The 24155-nt window shown below is 39.3% G+C and overlaps 1 protein-coding gene across 1 annotated transcript in view; it reads right to left on the bottom strand.

Moving 5' to 3' along the window:
• LOC128695152 (serine-rich adhesin for platelets) overlaps nucleotides 1-24155 on the bottom strand; it is a 201203-nt gene that overhangs the window by 163868 nt on the left and 13180 nt on the right. The window contains exon 2 of the mRNA XM_070091355.1: nucleotides 15618-18065. Within this exon, the coding sequence (XP_069947456.1) occupies nucleotides 15618-18046 (2429 nt within the window). The 5' untranslated portion in view covers nucleotides 18047-18065. The remainder of the gene's footprint in view (nucleotides 1-15617; nucleotides 18066-24155) is intronic.

Here is a 24155-nt window from a genome sequence, read left to right as displayed (position 1 = left end):
GTCGTGACCAAATCGGTCTCACATTACATTAATCCTTATCACAGAAAAGTAAAACTCACAATTTTCTTTTTTTACATTCCATAATCTATATCCATGATTCGTTCTATGTCATCGGTTGTGTCAAAAAAGAAAAATTCGACGAAAGAACAAATATCCCTACTACTTATACTGTGTTCTTAGCCAGGAAAGCACACTGTGGGCAGGTTGGTACACTTCTTAGAGAAGAGGAACATACCACTAGGTACAAACCACTCAGAAACCACCACTACGTTAAGGTGACCCCGCACTGAGGAACATATGCTTTAAGACGTTCCTAATACTCTAAATATTATTGATTTTATGTTGGCAGTATACGACCTATGTAGATGACTTGCCTACTATTAAAGGTGCTGCGAGATCATAACAATACTCTAATCATGAGAGCACAAGTGATTTGGAAAAACTACCATCAAAGGCATTGCTTCTTTTGTTGGGGAAATTCGTACAATCCAGCCTGTCACATCCCTGGTTTCTGACTTGCTTTCAAAATGACAGATTGTGACATAATTATGCCTCAGTTTTTTACATGTTCCTTATATTCTATGGCATGGTTTACCTGCGCTTTGCATACTCTGCTCGTATTGTATTTTTCATTCCTCTCAAGTTATTTTAATTTGCCCAGTGGAAGACTGATAGCTATTTGAAGTTTTGTCTGTGCCTTCTACTGCGGTGACTTTCATGCTTATTTTGATAACATTTGCAAAAGAAATGAAGCTGTGATGAGTATTCTTATATAATAAGGACGAGAAACAACAATGGTGCCAGATCCGTGCCCTGGGGTACTGAACTTATGATTTTCTCTGAAGCTAAATATTGCTTTGCTTACACTCTGTGATCTCTGTTAGAACTCGAAATATACATATCCCTGCTTTTTCCTTTTATAACTATAGACCACATTTTATGACCTATTATCCCCATAGTTGCAATTGTAAAATGCCTTCACAAAATCCGTGATAATGATGATGATGATAATAATAATAATAATAATGAAATAAGTGATACAGTTGGAAATTTTGAGCAAATTTTCTCACGGAGGTGAAAGATTAGCATGACGTGAGTATGTTACTCTGGAGAGCACGGTCCTGTGTCTCAGGGTGCCAGAGTGAAGCTGGATTAATTACCTTCATGGGAAGCTCTTCGCTCGTTACTTCCTTATTTTAAACTCATGGTGAAGTGTGTCCACTTCATCATTGTTAAATTTATAGGGCGTGTATCTACTTACCCAATGTTATTGTTAAGTCCATAGGGAGTGTCTACTTCCCCATTATTGTAAAATTTATAGGTGTATCTACTTCCCTAACAACGTGAGTCATCAACCTGAACCGAATACGTGATATTTTCGACTCGTGCTGAGTATCCTGGGCAACCTGCCTTGTTTCTCTGCTATAATTTTAACATTCAGCTCCCTCCCCCCACTATCAAGGACTCGCACCGTCACCCATAACGCCCAGACACACTATTAATAATATCAGTACAAGAGACATCCGTCACTTATACAGGAGGAACACATGGCCAGGTACACGAGAATGTAGTTTCTTGTATCCCCTAGTGACTAGTAACTCAACACCAAAGACATTCCTTGAGTCACTTCATTTTGTATACCGTACTTTGCCATCGCTATTTACTATTATTGTTTGTTATTGATGCTGTAATGTTCATGGGAAGTGCTAATGGGGAATGGGAGGCACTCAGATTCGATCCAAGGAAACAGAGGGGTAGCTCCAATTCTTTTGATCAAAATCCCTTGAACCACGTCATGGCACCGCCCTTGGAAGGTCTTGCTCCTTGTATTTCCCGTCGTCAGTGTTGTTTTCACTCTGAATAAACGATAAATCTAGACTAGCTGGTTCACCGCCTTCCCTCATCCTCATCAGACCATACACGTATTGATCGAGAGTTTATTGATGCCGGTATTCATGAATGCTGTCCCCCCATGACCCTTTACTCATAAGTATGACTGATATGAATGTTAGGTCGGTGTAAGGTCACTCACCAGCCTAGGGAAAGGAGCCACACCTATCTTTCTTAATTTTTTATTTCTTAATTTTTACCTTTCCAGTTTAGGAAGCCTGATGTGAGACTGAGCTGCGGGGTCGATGCTCCCCGAACCATTATCAGATGGGAATATATGGGAAAGGGAAATAACACAAGGGTATACACAGAAGATCTTTTGACAAAAACTAGCATTATCTAGATGAATGATGCATAGATGATAAAGTAGTGGGCTCTCGTCCCATCCTCTTAAGTTCCTTGAGTCACTGTCGTACTGGAAAAATGTCATGGAATTTATTGGAGATACAAGTGGATGGAAGGCATGGGCTACACACTACCTCTTCTACATAGTACTACTACCACAACAACTCAAGTTTCTCCACTACCGCCCACACAACTGTGTACCAAGGGTCTGTTTCTACATACCACTAGTTCAACTTCTCAATGTTGTGCTTCACGTAGATGCTAACAACTAGGTATCCTGAACAGCTTCAGAGCACTAGGATACCGGAGGTCAGCGCATGGAGAAGACTTGGTCCAACAGAATCCTATAATTATATTGTGTACATCCAGCCGGTTCTTGAAATATTGAATTGATTTGGTGCCTACAACTTCTGTATGGAGGCTATCCCAGTGCTCCACAACTCTGAAAAGAAGTTGTTACCCACATTCGTGTTAAACCTCATGCCACGTAGTTTTATAAGAGCAAATATGAAGCGGTTTTCAACTCTCATGGTATCCTTACCTGACGAAGATATTGTAACAGTCATTTTGCCATTTCACGTCTTATGAACCATGGCATAAACCTTTGTAATAAATGCCAACAAATTGGTTTAGAAAGATACGGAAGCAAACACTAGGACATTTATTTGAATGCGTTTCGGTCCTAGGACCTTGAACATTTCTAACGTGTTCAAGGTTCCAGGACCGAAAAGTTCTCTAATAAATATGTCCTAGTGTTTGCTCACGCGTCTTTCTAAACCACTTATGAGCCATACTTAAGTGAGGTTGAAACATAACACAAGATGAAGCCGAGTCTCCCACGCTACCACCACCATCCACAAGCTTTAGCATTATGGTGGAGGCTCGAGCTTTCGTATGTGAAACCTGTATGGGTCATACAGCACAATGAGGAGTGGAGGCTCTATTCCCAGTGTATTTCAGTAGAATCAGTGGTGGAGGCTTGATCCTCCGTGCGCTAAGCCCGCTAGTGAGACGCTACCAAGTTGAACTCGCACAGTACCAGAAGCAATGCTATACACACGTGGTGAACACCGTAGGTTCCTGGCGGGGTCCACCCCGCTCCACAAATGTGTTGGTCAAGTGGAGCACACACAGCTATTGTCACTGTTGATGGAGGCTTCAATACAGCTCCACCGGGTGGGAATTAAGAGGAAATGAACGTTTCAGGTCACAGCTGGTGGCGTGTGGACGACCCTGGGCACCACTTGTGCTGCCCACTACCACCACTACCACTCTACTGCCTCCCATACATAAACTATACTGTTGGCTACGATGATGGGTTGGTTATGTCAGGCTCGCAATTCAACCACCAACACCACTACTGCCTCCTATACACCAAGCCATCTCGATTTTTTTCCTGCATATTACTGGTTGCGATGGAAGAGTAATTATCCTAGAAGGCTTGCACTCCAACAGCCCCGAGATCAGAGACTTGTGATGACCGAGATATCTTAATTAAAAAATAAATTTCTTCTGTGAATGGGACAGGCAATCTTGAGAGAAGTCTTAAGTAACAGTAACTCCAGCTCTGCTGTAATGAAACCTTTGTAGATTCCGTAGCTACTTCACGATATCTTCATTGCCATACTGAAGTCTGTCAGCTCAAGCTGACAAATTTTAACACTACCTTATAGCTTTGATGAGTTCCGAGAGTTTTTCTATTCCTGGAGCCCGGCCATGGGCCAGGCTCGTCTGGTGTTTGTATTAATATTGGTAGAATTACCGAGCTTGATAACGCTCCTGGAGAGCGAAACGTTGCCACAATAAAATGTCACATTAGTTGAAGTTGTGTCCTTTTACCTAACATCGTCTGGTATTTGCCTGGTTAACCAGATTGTTGCTGCTAGTAGCCCGCTGCCTCACATATCCATCACAGCCTGGTTAATCTGGCGCCTGGCGAAGATACTTGCCCTGTTTCCTCTTGAAATTCACTATGTGATGGAAAATGACAGGAAAACAGCTAGCTTTTGTTCCCGTTATGTAATTATCATACTGAACAGGGTAGCAACACACTGCTGATATATCCATTTTTCAAGAAATAACTCCTGACACAGCTGCTCGATTCCAATTTGATAATCATATACTATATCGACTTTTAATACACATTCACTAAAAGTGTCTTTAAACTCAAAAAGTGTTGACTCGTACAGGGCTTCAAGTCTACGTAACACCAAGATACTTAACATGTGACAAAAAGTAAATATTCAGAGGATTAGTAACTGTATTACTGAAGTTGGTATCATTAATGACATTAAAACACGCAAGAAAATTCAATCTAACCCATCTACAGTCTTCCAAACCTTCCCAACAGACTGATTACTCTGTTAAAAACTGCAGCTCAAAATGTACCAGATAAACAATCTGGGGAAGAGGACCAAAAAACCCTGTGGAAATAAGCCACATTAAACATCATCTAAATTCCCCACAGGTGAAGTTAAGCAAGAAAGAGCACAGCTCAACTTTAATATCACAGAGAGAAAAAACAGGTAAAAATAACTCTTTGGAATAGACCACAAACTTCGTCTCCCTCTCAAGGTCATTCTTCATGGAGATACTTTGGTAAATTCTGATAAATATATGTAGGGGTGACAGGGATAAGGTATAGATTTTCGTAGTACACAGATTGTAAGCCCAGAAACAAATTCCATGTATGAACACAACATATATTCTTTTAATATGTTTTGCTAGCTCCCCCGCAAATCCTCCACACTAAGAAGGGGGATCAACTGGCAGCAACTTCATGCACGCCTGACTGTTGTCCTCACACAAAAAAAAATATTTCTTTCAACCATTTTACTCTGTATTTGAGTTTCATTGTCGCTCATTGTATTTATCAACTTCTTTTTTATTTGGCTGGAGATAGTGTAATAAGATACACTATTTGATCTTTCGGCGAGTTATAGTGGTTCATAATTTACTTACAATTTGTGCCAATAACTAATGTGTTTATTAAAATTATTATATTATTATTATTATATATGAGGGGAAAAGGGCGAGTGGTGCACTTAGGAGTCTGAGGAGACAAAACTTTGTCCTTGGAGGCAAAGAGGGGAATGTATGAGAGTATAGTTTTACCAACGCTCTTATATGGGTGTGAAGCATGGGTGATGAATGTTGCAGCGAGGAGAAGGCTGGAGGCAGTGGAGATGTCATGTCTGAGGGCAATGTGTGGTGTGAATATAATGCAGAGAACTCGTAGGTTGGAAGTTAGGAGGAGGTGCGGGAATGCCAAAACTGTTGTCCAGAGTTGAGGTGGTTCGAACATGTAGAGAGAATGGAACGAAACAGAATGACTGAGAGTGTAAAAATCTGTAGTGGAGGGAAGGCGGGGTAGGGGTCGGCCTAGGAAAGGTTGGAGGGAGGGGGTAAAGGTTTTGTGTGCGAGGGGCTTGGACTTCCAGCAAGCATGCGTGAGCGTATTTGATAGGAGTGAATGGAGACAAATGGTTTTTAATACTTGACGTGCAGTTGGAGTGTGAGCAAAGTAAGATTTATGAAGGGGTTCAGTGAAACCGGCAGGCCGGACTTGAGTCCTGGAGATGGGAAGTACAGTGCCTGCACTCTGAAGGAGGGGTGTTAATGTTGCAGTTTAAAAACTGCAGTGTAAAGCACCCTTCTGGCAAGACAGTGATGGAGTGAACGATGAAAGCTCTTTTTCGGGCCACCCTGCCTTGGTGGGAATCTGCCGATGTGCTAATAATAATAATAATAATAATAATATAAAATCATACATGCATATAATTAGTATGTGGTAAAATTAAATGCAGCTTATCTTATATGGAGTATAAACTTGTACACAGATGCAACTAATGTGAGACAAGTTGCATCTGTGTACACTTACGTTGTCGGTAATTCTATCATTATTACAGACTAAATTTGGATGTAACATTTCCTGTGGGACTTTTATCTCATTCTACACGCTGATACAATCATCCATTGTTCAATATTCCATTAATGTTTTCAAATCTATCACCATTTCTCTAAAAAAAAAAATCGAAAACAATTCATCACAAGTTAAAACTGACATCATACCTGAATAAGTGAATATTCCCACGATACAATAAATATCCATTATGGGAAATTCAAGTGTTACGAAAATGTATTGTGTGTGTGTGTGTGTGTGTGTGTGTGTGTGTGTGTGTGTGTGTGTGTGTGTGTGTGTGTGTGAAATTGAATTACTTTAAATTTTAATTGTTATGGGGCAGTTTCAGGAGACACAACAATGTTATATCACAGCTAATAAACACGTCATGGGTGTCACCTCGTCATTTCCATGTTATATGAAAAAAAAGACAGATTTAAAGGACATTACACTAACTCCCTCGCTACCAGCCACCGCCATTATCAGGAAAAAACAAGACTAATTGTTCTGGGCGCTGCTCGAGGCAGTCACCCACGACAACACCACTTTTTTATTACGCATTCTTAACAAAAATTACCTCCATACAATAATGCTTCTGCCTTTTTTCCAGAGTAGGAGACGACTGACTGAAAGACATTAGAGAAATGACGACCACGACGGATATAGGATGGCCAAAAATTTTATGACAATTATTTATCTACATCATTCGTACCTGATAAAATATATGAAATTATCTGTATACATATAACCGTAATAAGGACAATAATAGCCAAAACAACGGAAAATGTGTAAACTTATTTATATACATGTATGATGCTGGAGTCACTGGGGTTGTGATTGTAATCTCCAGGAACTACAGTAATAACTTCATTCCTAGCTTATCCCATGAAATAATCCTCCTCCCCTCCCCCCAACAACCAGAGGACACTGGTGAAAACGTAGCAGTGAGATTTTTTTTATTGGTTAGGTAAATTAAGTGATGTAAAACTGCAGCAAGTTTAGCTTATCTTGGTATGTTAGTTTTGTTACAACATAATAAAAATGACATACGAAAAATTTTATATTTCACTGGTTGAGAATCTTGAAGGTATCTGGTGTAGCTCTGGTAACACTGAAGATAATATGTAAGTATATCCTCGCTCAAGACAGAATGAGTTTTGCGGTTTATCATTCATATTGAGAAAAATTACTGCATGCCAAAAAAAAAAAGAAAAAAAAAAAAAAAAAAAAAAAAAAAAAAAAAAAAAAAAAAAAAGGAAAGCATAATCCCATTACTAAAATATGAAACCATAATCCCATTACTAAAATATGAAACCATAATCCCATTACTAAAATATGAAACCATAATCCCATTACTAAAATATGAAACAATAATCCCATTTCTATCTACATTTTCGACCTTTATTTTACCCGAAACTGGTCAATGAATGGGTCCTTTAAGGGGCACGTAAGCTCCACCGACTTATAATAACATGTTAATTTTTCCACTATAATCTACCTAGACTTCACCTTACGAAAGCAAAGCAAGTGTGATAGTAATTATGGACCAGGTAGATTATATGTACTGGAAAAAATGAACGTGTTATGAGAAGACGGGAGAACTTACGTGGTTCTTAAGTTAGTGTACACATACTGGGAATAATCTTACATATAAAAGACACATAAGGCAACAGCTGCAATATTTCACTATCAAACTCACCCACCAACTGGAAATGGAAACTAGACGATATTTCGATCAATCCTGTACCATTATCAATTTAATAAATTTCCTTATTTACAAAAAGAATTAAAGGGATGGGCGAGAGAAAAGTGTAGACATAATTTAAATGAAAATACGTTATGAATCGTTTCAGCGGCATGGTAATTAACAACATTTGGATACTATAGACAAAGTGTGCAGGACTTACGCAGGAATACGAATAAAGCACCTAGTCCACTGCATACTGTCTGGCTACTGGCAGCAGCTTCCGGCCCACAGCACTCCAACTGACACACAAGACTGACCAAGTATCCTCTACCGTCAGGTCTTGATGAACACTCACAGAAATGGCTAACTGATAACTGTGACTTTAAATTCAAAAACCTATGATACCTGAGCACTTATATATCAAAATTATAATGACATAACTGCCATATGGAGGGGCACAAAACGCCTATTTACTCGTTCTTTCATTATTATTAAAGAACGCCCTTATTCATTTTTTTTCTCATTTGAATATGTTTTTTTTTAAATATTCTTATTGACAATGATATAAACGGTGTATATTTTACTTGTCTCAAGTTGGTATTATCCAAAGTGTATTTTTACAGTTGTCTGTACTCCTGCTGGAGTTGTTCATTCTGTGATCAGTGCTTCTGTTGCTGAATATTATAGTCAGTCACTGTTACTGTGATCAGTGCTTCTGTTATTGAATATTATAGTGGTAGGACACTGCTCCTGTGATCAGTGCTTCTCTTGCTGATTATTATAGCAGGACACTGCTTCTGTGATCAGTGCTTCTGTTGCTGAATATTATAGTAGTCAGATACTGCTACTGTGATCAGTGCTTTTGTTGCTGAATATTATAGTAGTCAGACACTGCTACTGTGATCAGTGCTTCTTTTGCTGAATATTATAGTCGGTCACTGTTACTGTGATCAGTGCTTCTGTTATTGAATATTATAGTGGTAGGACACTGCTCCTGTGATCAGTGCTTCTGTTGCTGAATATTATAGTAGTAGGACACTGTGTTCCTGTGATCAGCGCTTCTGTTGCTGAATAGTAAAGTATCAGTAGTAATAGAGGTACTAGCAATAGTAGTAGGATTAGTAGTAGTAGTATTTATAGTAGTAGGAGTAGAGGATGCAATTTTTCGTTGTTATAGGATGGCGGGTTTCACTGTTTCGAGGATACCAACATTACAGGAAGTGGTGGCAGTTTGCTCAGTATAGAAGCTCTTCTGTACCTCACTTTCATCTTTATTAGATGCTAAGTGATGCTATAGTAAGATAAACTAGATGGACAATATCCAGTTAATGGCAACCCAAGAGAATGTTAAAGAAATATCTACAGTACACGATGTATTTAAGCTAAAGCATCGTAAAACATATAATGAACAAAAGGGAAGATTTTTTTGTTGTATTTCATTGAACATATGTACAATGAAAAAACAACAACAATCGACATTGTATATTCTATTTGTTCATGTACAAATTAACTTTTAACAAATCAGTAATGCCATGGTTAATGTTAAGTGCTAAAGACACACTCTTCATAAGATAAATCTCTTTCTTTAGGACATGAAATATATTTTGGATCAGACAACTGTCTCATCTTATAGATGCGGGGAAAATAGGTTGAAAAATTACAATGTGTCATCCCTAATAATAGAAGATTCCTAAGTATTAGGACGTAGGACGTAGTATTTTACCATTAGTTCAGCCTACACAATGACTCTGTCCCTTTTGTGAGAAAAACAACAGTATATTAGTGAAGAATAGAAAGTCACGGTACCGTGGCTGGAACAATTCACCAAAAACCTGTACTAAGGAGAAGATCCTCACGGCAACCTTTCGGTACATCCAGGACCATTGTCAAGTCATAGTTAGTTTAACATGTTTATTATGCACCCCCATACCCATCCCGTGGGCGGTAGTCAAAAGATTACAGAGGTATAAAATGGGTCCAGGGACTGGGCCGCAAAGTTTTGAAAGCTGAACAAGGTACAGTGGTAACGAACTATTTACATGTTTATATCCGGTCACACTCGTAATGAGTTATTTATGCAGACATTAATTTGGTCACACACAACACACACACACACACAACACACACACAACACACACACAACACACACACACACACACACACACACACACACACACACACACACACACACACACACACACACACACACACACACACACACACACACACACCATCTACGTCAGGCCCATACTGGAGTATGCAGCACCAGTTTGGAATCCACACCTAGTCAAGCACGTCAAGAAATTAGAGAAAGTGCAAAGGTTTGCAACAAGACTAGTCCCAGAGCTACGGGGATTGTCCTATGAAGAAAGGTTGAGGGAAATCGGCCTGACGACACTGGAGGCCAGGAGGGTCAGGGGAGACATGATAACGACATATAAAATACTGCGCGGAATAGACGAGGTGGACAAAGACGGGATGTTCCAGAGATGGGACACAGACACAAGAGGTCACAATTGGAAGTTGAAGACTCAGATGAATCAAAGGGATGTTAGGAAGTATTTCTTCAGTCATAGAGTAGTCAGGCCATGGAATAGCCTAGAAAGTGATGTGGTGGAGGCAGGAACCATACATAGTTTTAAGGCGAGGTATGATAGAGCTCATGGGGCAGGGAGAGAGAGGACCTAATAGCAATCAGCGAAGAGGCGGGGCCAGGAGCTGTGAATCGACCCCTGCAACCACAAATAGGTGAGTACAAATATGTGAGTACACACACACATACACACACAGTGATAATGCTTTATTTACAGTGAGCAAAGGCAGGGTATTTTTCCATATTGGTTTGTAATATACCACTGTAGATAACATACTTTGACGTTTCTTGAACATTTCTGAGTAAGTTGTCTCTGAATTCATTAATTTTATCACACTCCAGTACATAATGACGCAGGGTGTGACAATAGTCCATCTGGCAAAGTTTACGTTTCGTTTGGTCTACATCTGGTGGTGGTGATTTAACCTGCCAAAGATACTTGTGACCCAGCCGGAGCCGGGCAGTAGTGACATCCAAGAGTCGGCTTATCTTGTTGGATGCACCATAAACATGTGGCTCCTCCTGCATGATGGAATGATGATAGATGGACTGACTGGTGTCAATTTCCCTCAGTCTTAAGTCAATAAAGTTCATTTGAAATTGTTTTCGTTTTATTGTTCGTAAAGCAGTTGTGAGCTGACAATGCTTCGCTATAGACCGATACGTCATCACGAGGTTCCTCTTGTAAGTGTCAGTTGTTGGTGAACTGTTTTCCTGTCTGGTACTTGTAGCAAAAGTATGTTGATTTAAGTGGGTGGGAAACGCCACTGAACCTGGCTATGAAATAAAGACATGCCAATGGACTTAAAAGGTATAAAATACCGACAAATTGTTTAACAAAGCCACAAAAGGAGTTTTGATACTCCAGACAACGTTGCATTTGGAGCTCAAGCTTTTGTTTCTAGACTTGAAAATAAGACATACTGTTTTGAATCCATACGTTTTGGTTCGACTGACTTTTTTCTGTTACAATCTACGACTGAGCATTGCGTGCCACCTTCCTCATTAATTAAGACATGACCCGAGAAAGATACACGGATACTAAGCATCCAAGGAACTACTTATGATTCAAGGAGTTATAATTAATCAACGGAAAAAAAAACGAAGGAACTGAAAACTGCAAATATTCTGCTGCAACAGTGAAATAAGGAAGTGCATTCAGTAAGATAACTCATTGATGAATAGTACTCAGACTTTAAACTGATGGAAGATAGACGTGTGGGGGCGTGACAAAATAAATGGTTTCGTTACTAGGACTGGGGAAAAACAAAAATTGACAAGATAGTTTTGGAAAATATTCAGAAAACAAGTTGGTTCGTTATCAAGACTGTGATAATAAGGATTTTAGAAAGAAGACATCAAGAGAGTTGATTAAAATTTTCTCTTACTCTCAAATAAGACGATGGGAAAGAAATTCTTAAAAAAAAAAAAAAAAAAAAAACTGAGTAATGATAATAACAACAAAAATAGTGGAATGGCAAAGTTAAACAGGGAGTAGATGCAGGAGCAAATCTTTCTTAGCGTATATAATAGTAACTAGAAAGACGATACACGAGTTTAGATCACTTGCATACACAGGAAACGTCTATATTATTGAAATAACCGATACATGGTTAAATTTGAAGACTCTTGACACGTCATCTCAGTGCCACATTTAGGGTTTAAATTGTTCCACGTTGCACGTTGGTATATATAACAAGGGTGTCGTGGCGCTATACGTGAAAGAAAACTTAATTTGCTGTATAAAAACATATGAAGGCTAAAAGGAACAGACACACAATCTATCTGGGTAGAATTTATAGGACATGACAAGCTGATCTGAAGTGTATTGTACATATCCTGACTAAGAAAACAGCCAGGAGAGACTGGTATCCGACGAATCTGATGAAGTTTCATGACAAATATGTAGTTAACCTAGACGTTAATTACAGCCAAAGTAGCTGGAACTCTTCTGAACGGGATTCTAGAGTCTAATCACTTCCTAGAGGTTGTCTACGACTGTTTTCCAAAGCAATTTGTGACAGAACCTTCCTTGAGTCAATCCTGAATGCATCCCTTTCCCCAGGTACTCTATGACCCCTACGGATTTCCCCATGAAGAATAATAATATTAAAGTACACAATATAATCGGCAAGTTACGTCAGTCGTTTGGTTGTGCTAAGCTGAGATACTTACCCATTTAAGATAATCCCGTCGTTGTCAAGTTAAAAACTAAGGACACGATTTTCTCTTTTATAGAAAAGTGGAAAACAGATCAGGAAGTTGGTCTGATAGGACGGTTGTACATTTCTTCTACCTGTTGAGTTTGATGATGATGAGTATGGTGGATGTGGCAGAACATGAGTTTCAAAATTTCATGTTGAGTGAGTTATTCCCAACATACATATGACCCAGCTAAGTCACTGTGGGCATGCAGCTCTCTCTTTCTCTCTCTCTCCTGTATGTACAAGGTGAAAACAGTCATCAATTAAGCAGGGTCTTACTCGGCCTCTTACGGCAGCTCACTAGTCTAGTCTTCTACGTGTTGTTGTTGCTCCTCATTAACGTAAATCCTTTTTCTTCCTCTATAGGGAGGCTGCTTAAACGCTGGTGAATGGCTTTTGATCAAAGAAACTGGAGTTATCCATACTGCTTAGCCATTCTTGTGTATATAATAATACTAGTTACCCTTAGACTAAGGGTAACCTTGGCCGGTGACACCTACGCTACTCTGAGACCTCTCTCCCTGCCGTGGTTGCTCCCTTGCAACATTGCACAGCTCCTGATGATGCACTGAGAAGTGTGAAAGTACCTGAGCTAAAGATTTCCACCCTCCCCCCGTGGCTTGTCCTGTACATATATATATGTATATATATATATATATATATATATATATATATATATATATATATATATATATATATATATATATATATATATATATATATATATATATAGAGAGAGAGAGAGAGAGAGAGAGAGAGAGAGAGAGAGAGAGAGAGAGAGAGAGAGCAAGAGCAAGAGCAAGAGAAAGAGAGAGAGAGCAAGAGAGAGAGAGAGAGAGCGAGAGAGAGAGAGAGAGAGAGAGAGAGAGAGAGAGAGAGAGAATGTAACAGTTAAATTATACACCAGGTCACTCAGTTCCGTGACTCGCCTGCTCAGTTATGTAAACAGTTCCAATGATACCAACATCCAAGCAATGACTCTGGAGTGTACATTAGGTTAGGTTGGGTTAGACTAGCTTACACCGGGTTAAATTTGTTGCAATAGTTACATAAGGCTCTTTTTTTTAATATGGTGTAAGATAACTTTAAACACAAAATTATATTCGGGTATGAGCAATAGTTTTGGAATTTTTCTCTTATTTTTCAAGATCTTCATAACAGGGGTAGAAATCTTAAGCTCAAGTACTCTCACACTTGAGATACTGGCAGGTGCCACTCACGCTGCCATACTCTGAAAAAACTTCCCCTCATTTCTCCTGTTGCTGCCTCTGCAACATTGCACAGCACCTGATGACGCACTGAGAAGTGTGAAAGTACTCGAGCTTAAGAGTTCCACTCCCCCCTCCCGTGGCTTGTATATATATATATATATATATATATATATATATATATATATATATATATATATATATATATATATATATATATATATATATATAAAATATAGGGAGGTACGACCTCTAGAACTGTTACAGGGACCCTCATCCTCAGAGAAAAGAATAAACTTGCTTCAGGGAAAACTCAATATTCTCCCTGAAGCTGTTTGAGAATTTTCTCCTACCACCCCCTACATTATATATATATATATATATATATATATATATATATATATATATATATATATATATATATATATATATATATATTTATATATTATTTAAAGACAAAATACATTATATATATATATATATATATATATATATATATATATATATATATATATATATATATATATATATATATATATATATATATCTACACTCCATATCGTCAATCCTCAGGGAAAACAAATACACTAAAAATATATTGTTTACATTCCTTGTATCTTTTTTACGAGGTTTCATGCAAAAAATATCAAGTGAACACGTAAATATTTTTTAATCCATTTTACCAACACTGGCCGGCCGTCGACCCCCTTTCCCTTCAACGAACCTTTTAATAGATTAAGTTAACATCTACTAGTACCTCTGTCTCGCTAGAATATAACAATCATAATTAGATTTCCTAACCTCTAATGCTCATATTTAGGACTCTCTTGTTTTCCCGTCTAGTAGATATTGTGCATTTGATTAGTGCGTCCATTATATTACCCAAATCCATAATGACACCAAGAACTTGCTCCCTAGAAGTGATACATCTGAATACAAATGAAGATAATTAGAATTATATGCAAAATTACCATGAAGTGTTGAGGAGAACCAACGTTTGTGCACATTGTAATACATCACGCAAATTTGCAGTCTGTCAGAAGCCATAACCGTACTATGTAGGCAACAAGCCTAATTTATAAATTGGACGTAGTTTAAATATGAAACAAACTTCACAGCACACTGGGGATAGGTTTTATGTTAAACACGTGAAGCTTGTCCTGTAACACAAACAAATACAACTTTAATAGGCCACAAAACTTACCTTTCCACGTCTGTAGATCCCTTTTCCTCCTGTCTGTAGTGGGAGACCTTTCTAACAGTAGTTTCTTCCTGGTCTGGTAGAAACTCATTGTTATGTCCCTGCTCAAAAGCATGATCATGTTCGAATATGTGTTCATGTGCCTTTATGTACTTGTGGTACCCCTCATGGGCGTATGTGTTTAAACGTCTGAGTGGTTCGTTTGGATGTCTGGGAGTGTAACGTTGGGAGTGACTACGATGGTGATGGGAGCGTTGTGCTTCTGGGAGGCTGTGTCGTGTATGACTATGCTGCTCTGAAGGGTTGTGGTGATTATGTTTTGAGTAACCTGAAACGCTGTGGTGACTATGCTTTGAGTGACCCGAAATGCTGTGGTGATCTGAAGGATTGTGGTGACTGTGTTTCGAATGACCTGAAATGCTGTGGTGATCTGAGTGCTCGTGGTGGTTGTGTTTTGAGCCGTGTCGTGACCCGCCATGATGGTGGTCTGTGTAGCTGTGGTGACCATGGCGTGAGTGATTTTGGCGAGGATCTATGTAAGAGTCGTGTTTTTTGTAGTAGTATTCGTCTCTGTGACAATCATTATACCTGCATTCGTCGTGGCGTGGTTCGCTGAGTTGTCTATGAAGCTTCTGTTGTACGTTGCGGCGGCTGTTGCGGTACAAGTGCTTTTGCATAATGTAACTTTTGTCATGGTGGCGCTGATCATAACTCGCTACGCTGAGTGGCGCCTGGGGAGGCTTGGTACACTGCCCGGAGCCGCGGGACCTAGAGCTGGAATCCCATATGTTACTTACACTTCGAGTTAAAATCTCCTCTTTGCTCATCGGAGGCGGCGTATACGACTTGGCTGATCTTGTAGATTCACTTCGAGCAAGCTTTATAAAAGGATTATTAATTAACTTTCGGAAGATGCTTGGACTGCTTTCTTCACTACCAGCGGGGAAGTTTGCCCTTAACGGTGCTTTCTTCGTACCCTTCTTCGAGTCTTCTTTGGATGAAAAAGAGGTCTCTTCTTGTTTCTCTGTTCCCTCGGAATCCGAAGGAGTGTATTCAGGCCGCCCTCTTGATGTGCTGCGCTTTCTGAGAGTTGGGGTTGTAGAAGGACTAGTCTGTTCCCCGCTTAGGTTGTTTAATACTTTGTTCAATTCTGTTTCGTAGCTGCTTGAGCGAAAAATCTCCTTCTTAACAACAGGTAAACATTCAGGGTCAGAGCTTCTCCTGGGAAACTCGGGGAACACCTGCTGCTGCTGTTGGTCCCTTAACGGTGAAACATTCTCATCTCTACTGATGCTGTCTTGTTCATCATTCACATAGGCCAGATTGTCATGCCCTCTATAACTGCTCTTAGGCATTTTCTGTTCATTTGCCATGTTCTTATTTTGATATTTAGATATTTCCTCTTCTTCCACATAAAAGAAAACACTTTTACCCTTGCCAGATCTATCGCTCTGTTGATCGTCCAGGGTACTGCCGTTTTCAACACCTGCCAAACCGTCGCTGTTTGCGCCATTTGTAATATTTACGACTGTCATGCCAGCATTGTCATAAGAGTCAGACTGCAAATGACAATTATTTGGAGAAGTATCCTTCGGAATGGTATTGTGTGCTTGTGTCTGGATCTTCATACTGACTATGGGATTATCTTTGAAGCCAACGTGCCCGACAGGGTCCCGTGAGGTATCTGGTGGCTCACTCACCATCAGCTTCACAAACGATTCTTGCCGATATTTACTTTCGTCGAGAGATCTTCCTTCCGTACAGCGCCACACTGCTGGGTGTTCCGAAATTTCAGGAAGATATTTCTCTACACCAAAAGAAGTTAAATATGCTTTCTTTCTCACTCTTTTAACCGGAAAAGTAGAGGAAGTGTCCTTCTCTACATCTGAGTTATCTTGGATGCTGTCTGCGATATTTGTTTCCCTTCCCTGAGTTTGCGGCGCGGAGGGCGTCGTGGGTTGATATAGGGGCAGCAGCGCCGTAATGGGTTCTACCTGGGATTTACCTCCAGTGGCTGACACTTCCTGGTGCGGTGACGAGGATGATGAACCTCCTGGCGTCTGTCTCACGACGGCTATTGAACTGTCAGGGGAAGGGCAGTGATCTGAACTATACGCAGTTAAATACAGACTAGTTGGCTTTGGTAAGAGAGTAGCATCAAGGGAGGAAGCGTCACACATTTGTTTATGGTAGGCAGAGAGCACACCATCACTATTACTGCGGTGTAACGATAACTGCAGCTCATCAATTTCAACTACTGCACATTTATCAGGCGAGCCGGGTGCACATGAGTTCAAATCCTCGGCAAGCCTAGATGTGCCTAGTGTCTGCAGTGGTGATGGAAACTGCGTGTCGGACCTGCGTTCCTTGGAAGATGTTCTGTCGTGTGGCTCTAACTCTGGAGGAACGAGACCGAGACACTCGGAACGAGGCTCCGCCGATACTGACACCAACACTGCTTTCCTGGTCAAGAGAAACTCCGTTGGTGGGGGGTTACTAATCACGGTGAGTGTTGGGAAATCTTGAAAGCTTACGTCACTGGCGAGACAAAGGTTGGATACCTCGCTCGCTCCCTCTGGCGCCGCATGAAGGGACTTCCTTAACATATTTCCCTGCTTTTCCTCGCCAGTCTTTACTTTCTGTTGTGATACTATCTCCCGTGTCTTGGAGAGCACTGATAAGTCATCACCAGTGGTAACGTGCTCAGTGTCTTCGCTAATCATGTCATTATATTTACAAATGTCCTTGTTCTCCACGGTGTCCTGTCTTGCCATCCAAAAATCCCCTGTGGGAGTTGGGCAGGTGTGGGGAGACAAAGGTGTAGGTGGGGGTGTCGTGGGTGAAGTTGTGTTGTGTGTGGTTGTGTGTGTGTCGTGTGTGCGTGTAGGTGAATTGTATGCGGGTATTGCTGGGTTATGTGAGAGAGTCGCGGGTGATGTGTGAGAATTGGCAGCAGAGGTTTCCTGGAAAGGGTAGTGAAGAATGTTCTTGCCAGATGCTAGCTGCTCGTCCGCCATCCTCGCTCCTATCACTCACCTGAAACACAAGATGATCACTCTCAGTACATGTGTACACACTTACATCTTCGTAAGGAAACATGTCAAACACAAAAGTATAATAAACACTTGCCAGTAACAAACGAACACAAATGGAGACAATAAAACAGATCTGATAAAGACCGAATATTTTAACGGTGTGGTGCCCCGTGGCCTGGTGGCAAAAGCTTTCGCTTCACACGGTGAGGGTCCGGGTTCAATTCCAGGCGAAGAAGTGGAAACATCGGACGTGTTTCCTTACACCGGTTGTCTATGTTCACCCGTCAGGAAAATGGGTACCTGGGTGTTAGTGGACTGGTGTGGGTCGCATCCTGGGGACAAAACTGACCTAATTTGTCCGAAATGCTCTGTATAACAAGCGGCTTTCTATATAGTAGTATGTCATTGATGTCAGCTAGGACTGTATACCTTGTACATGTACTTGTAGAAATAAAGATATTATTAAAGAGGGTTTTAGTGAGAGACCGATCAACCCAATATTCCCACATCAATCATGTCTGCTGAATGCACTACAGTTTGTCTTCTCAAACTTCGATCAGCAACAACGTAACACAGTACACAACGAACCTTAAAAAATCCACAAACGGATCTCAGTTAATTATTTTTAAAGTTGTTGGCAGCAGTAATTGTGGTAGTTGTTGCTGCTGGTGGTAGTAGTAGTAGTAGTAGTAGTAGTAGTAGTAGTAGTTGTTTTACTTACATCAAGAAATATTTCTTTTACAGCCTGTTACCTACAAATCAAACTAATAAATATCAGGTCAACTAGGCTGTGATGAATATGTGGGCCAGCCGGTCTGCATATCCATCAAATATGCAACAAAATATAAGCATTTACGGTATATACAGTACAAATCAAATCTCGGATGGGACCATTATGAACTGAGACTGCAGTGTAAATTCAATCCCGAAACCCCCCCCCCAAAAAAAATTATTAATGTGCCTTAAACTTATGTTGTCAAATTTCTAATTAAAAATAATGAAAGAAAACATTTTTGTAACTGTAACTGATACTTTATACAAGCGTTTAGCAACAAACACAGGCATTTACATAAATGATTAACATTTTCGGGGTAAGTAACGATCCTTGTTCAGTCCTGTGACGTACTTGTGACAAGTTTAAAGAGGACTCCTACTCTAAAAGCCTAACCTGAGGCCACACTTCATTACAGACTGCCTGATCAAGCAGGCTGTTGCTGCCAGCGGGCCCGCAGAATACACCAGGCCGAGCTGACACTTGCTACACCAACACTGGTGACATTCTTATCAGAGTTTGCTTTCCTCTCGTTGCTGTTTGCATCTTTATTCTCAATTTAAAAATGTCTCAGTATTACATATAATATTGGGGAAGCGCTAAATCCTTAAGTTTCTCACAGCCCTTTAGAAATAGAAGATTAGATCCTTTTAAAGAAAGATTAGAACTTAGTCAAACTGAATGCGAAAAAGATTTTGGAGTTCACGTAAGCAGGAAATTAAAGCCAAGGCAACACAGAAATGTTCATAATAAAGTTAATAAGATTCTGGCTTCATATCAAGTAATATCAATAATACAAGTCCTAGGCTATACTTTATGTATGGTTGGTAAAGCCTCGCTTACATTATACTGCTCAGTTCTGGTCTCCATATTACAGGATGGATATAACTAAACTGGAAAATATAGAGACGGATGACCAAGTTCGTCTCAAGTACCATAAATCTTTCCTACGAAGATAAGATGAATTTGCACACTCCGGAAGGATGCAGAATTAGGGGAGACTTGACTGATATATAGAAATGGAAACCTGAATAAATAAAGAAGATGTAAATAATATGCTGAAAATATCGAGTTAAGACAGGACACCCAACAATGAGCTGAAGCTGGACACATTTAGATTTAGAAAGGATATAGTGAAATACTGGTTTGGTAATAGAGTTGTAGATGAGTGGAACAAACTCCCAGGTAGTCACTGAGGCAAGAACTGTAGATAGCTTTAAAAATAGGTAAGGGTACACAAGTGGGCGTGAATTGGTTATGCCTAACAAGGACCATTATCTTCCCTGCAGTCTTCTTTCATTCTTATGTTCTTAATTCCTCAGATCAAAAGCCTTTCACCAGTACCAAGGTTTAAAGCAGGAGAGATAAATTAGCAGTGTCCAATCTTCATATTTTAATCAATTCTAGCTGTAGCATACACTAGCACTTCCTCTCAGAGACTAGTGCTGCTATCAACCCTTTTATTTGTGTGTGAGGAGGAGAGCGTTGTCATGGGCAGGGAGAGTAACTGTGAGTGCATGAGAAGTGAGCGTGAGCAGGTGTGGGGCGAGGATGTGTGCATGCGAGCAAGTGTGTGTGCATGTGTGCAAGTATGTGTGCATGTGAGCAAGTGTATGTACTTACCTCTGTGTGGGTACAGGGGTCGATTCAAAGTTCCTGTGAGCACGTGTGTGTGTGTGTGTGTGTGTCTGTGTGTGACAGACAGACAGACAGACAGAGCAAGTGTGTGGCTGCGAGTGGTGGAGTAACAGATTCCTCCTGTCTCATACATCCTACTCTCCTCTCAACTAGTGGTACCACTCACTGCAGATCCCACACACTGCTCACCAGATTTTGCATATATATATATATATATATATATATATATATATATATATATATATATATATATATATATATATATATATATATATATATATATATATATATATATATGTGTGTGTGTGTGTGTGTGTGTGTGTGTGTGTGTGTGTGTAGTCTCATTACTGGCAACAAATGACGTTAATTATATACTATGTACAATTTATGTGTTGTGTAGTAAAGCACGATGTATCAACAACTCTGGATAAAACCATTCAACTTGCTACCCAGCAGATATCGGAAATGTGGCCTTCATTTACAAGAAGAAAATGGGTCATTACTTTCTTCAAATGTATGAAGGATTTGTTATGGCTAGTAAGTAAGTAAATAAGTTTATTCAGGTATACACAAATACAGTTACATAGATTATAATACATAGCAGCATATGTGTAAAGTACCTAGGAGTGACGTATTTCCACTGGCGTCGTTTTACCTTATTATTATAATATAAAGGAGATAATATCTTATTATTATAATATAAAGGAGATAATATCTTATTATTATAATATAAAGGAGATAATATCTTATTATAATATAAAGGAGATAATATCTTATTATTATAATATAAAGGAGATAATATCTTATTATAATATAAAGGAGATAATATCTTATTATTATAATATAAAGGAGATAATATCTTATTATTATAATATAAAGGAGATAATATCTTATTATTATAATATAAAGGAGATAATATCTTATTATTATAATATAAAGGAGATAATATCTTATTATTATAATATAAAGGAGATAATATCTTATTATTATAATATAAAGGAGATAATATCTTATTATTATTCTATAAAGGAGATAATATCTTATTATACTATTAAGACTATCTACTACACGAGTCATTACTAGGAATAAGGTAAAATTACACGTGTGTTAGCTAAAAAGTAAAAAAATCATTCCCTCTCCTTTCTGTAGCTACATTCATCAGGTACCTTGTGGCTCTCTCTTGAACTGGTTCATGCTATGACTGGCTTTGACATGTGCGGGAAGTCTGTTCCATTCCTTTAGTGCTATGTGGGCCTGCGGGGCGCTAGTACCAACAGCCTGGTTGATGAACAAGATACATGTGCAACAGTGTGGTGTCTTTGTCGAATAATTTGGCCTGCTCAGCAGGCTTCTTCAATCAGATATTTGAGACAGCAGAAGCAGTGTTGAGGTAGTATTGAAGTGATTAGTCCTCCACTACTTCCTCTGTATAAAAGTAAAGCCTGCTAAGCAGGCGAAACGTTTCGGCGATAAAGCTAACCAACGGTTGCACATGTATCGTCCTCATTTACTTGTAGGTGATGTATGCCATTAAAATGATTCGGCCTGGTTGATCAAGCAGTCACCAAGAAAGTCAGGCCTCACGCTAGGCTACGACGGCAGAGAACCCGCGTAACCTGCCATGGGTATGTTATGTACATGTTACTAATCTCTGAATAGTAAGCTGATGAATCAGTCACTAAATTCTGGAAATTCAGCTGATGAGCTAGTCGCCAAACTGGAAATTAACCTGATGAGTCCGTCATTAATCACTGGAAATGAATAAAAACTTGTTGGTCCACACTAGATACATATTCATCAAAGACAACTGGAAATGTGTCCCAATCATTGGTATTCATATCAGAGTTTAGAACCCGGAGGTGTAAACATATTCTATATCTTGGTTTCAACACTTCCTTTGCCACCTGAGTCTTCTGTTGTATCAGATTATCGTCAGACTAATTCCCATGACTACCCACTATCAATATTGGTAATACCATCCTCCATGGCGGGAAATTCAGGCGGAAACACTCTCATGCTTACCTTGAACCAGCGTCATTACTTTGTTGTTCACGTTAAGGATCAGTACAATTATTATAAATAGTATTCCTCTGTCGAGACCTTGAACGATGACGCTATACGTAACAAGAAAGGCAGACATCTACAGAAGCAAACCGGGACTGAGACTCATATTAGGAAAGTTGTGTTATGAGGGCTGGTTCTACAAGATAGTGCCTCTGAAGGCCAGAAATAGAACTTTCCCAACCTGGCTTTGTTTCTGCAGATGCCTAGCTTGCGAGTGATATTCAGAAATATATTGAACCACCTGACATTCATTCAAGACTCTCCTGTACAAACTACTATAATAATCATATCTACTACAATGATTCGAAATTTAGAGTATCGACACTTCAGGCCTAGCCTGAAGAAATAATCGAAGCCCTGAAATGCTGAAATTCTTTCAGACATCTTGCTGTTGCCGGAGAGCGTATGATGGCAACGAGAATGAAAATAATTTGTTTCAACGCCCACACTCTACTTAAAATAGCATGGAAGGATATAAATATAATTAACGGTAATAAAGAGCAGTCAAGTCAAGAACTCGCATTCTCTACACAGGGGGAATGATTTATTCAACACTTGGGCTGCTGCATCTGGCTATAACAATCTACCCACTGACACTAACAAGTTAAAACGTGAAACACTTGTACAAGATTTGGGAATCTTTATTTGGGAAACGTTTCGCCAGCCAGTGACTTCTTCAGTCCAGTACAAAGAAGAACGGTATGTATATATATATACTATATAAATATATATATATATATATATATATATATATATATATATATATATATATATATATATATATATATATATATATATATATATATATACAAAAAGCTATGCAACGTTTCCTAAATCCTACACCAAGTCTCACCATTCTCATTCCAAAACCCAATCAACAAAGTGCATTTAGTTTATTATCTCTTCTTTGTACATAAAATATTTGAAAGGATGATCATGAACAATTTCCCCATACACTGAATCAAAGTATTTCTGTCCCCTATCCCTCGGCTATAAGGTTTCCTGTATTATTGTTTAACCATCTTTCTCGCCCTGCACACTGAAAGCTTCTACACTACCTTCCTTGACCTCAAGGCTGCATTTAGCATGCATAATCCACATATAATCGTTGGTTACCTTGCCATAATGGATGTATGTGGATTACTTCGTCGCTGTATCAAGTGCTACCTGTCTAACTAGAAGTCTTATGTGCTGCCTCAGGGGCATATGTGTGTACCTAAAGATTTTTGAATTACTAACTACACAAGGAGGTGTCCTCAGTTCAACCTTATTTAGTATTCTAATTAGTGTTGTGTTAAATGCTACGCCTAACCAGCCTAATCATTATATGATTAATTTTGCTGATAGTCTGCTGATTCACAACACCAAATTCTCTAACGCCCAAAACATCATTAACTGTCATAAATTTATGCCAAGACATGGAGTTGATCATGTCGGTGAAAATGCTCAGTCCAGAGGATTCAGTTGCATGATGGGTCTCGGCTTGAATATGTAATCAAACAGATATCTCGGATCTGAAGTCCAGCTATCTGGCCTTGTTATAACCATACTGTCGCCAATGCAAAGAGTGAGAGCACTTACAACTGTGGCAGGATTTTACCCCAAATATGAGACTAA

Source organism: Cherax quadricarinatus, chromosome 35 (assembly GCF_038502225.1).
Source record: "Cherax quadricarinatus isolate ZL_2023a chromosome 35, ASM3850222v1, whole genome shotgun sequence".
NCBI classification, from domain to species: Eukaryota; Metazoa; Arthropoda; class Malacostraca; order Decapoda; family Parastacidae; genus Cherax; species Cherax quadricarinatus.
The sequence above is the reverse complement of the archived record's forward strand: the minus strand, read 5'-3'. Positions and strand labels throughout refer to the sequence as shown.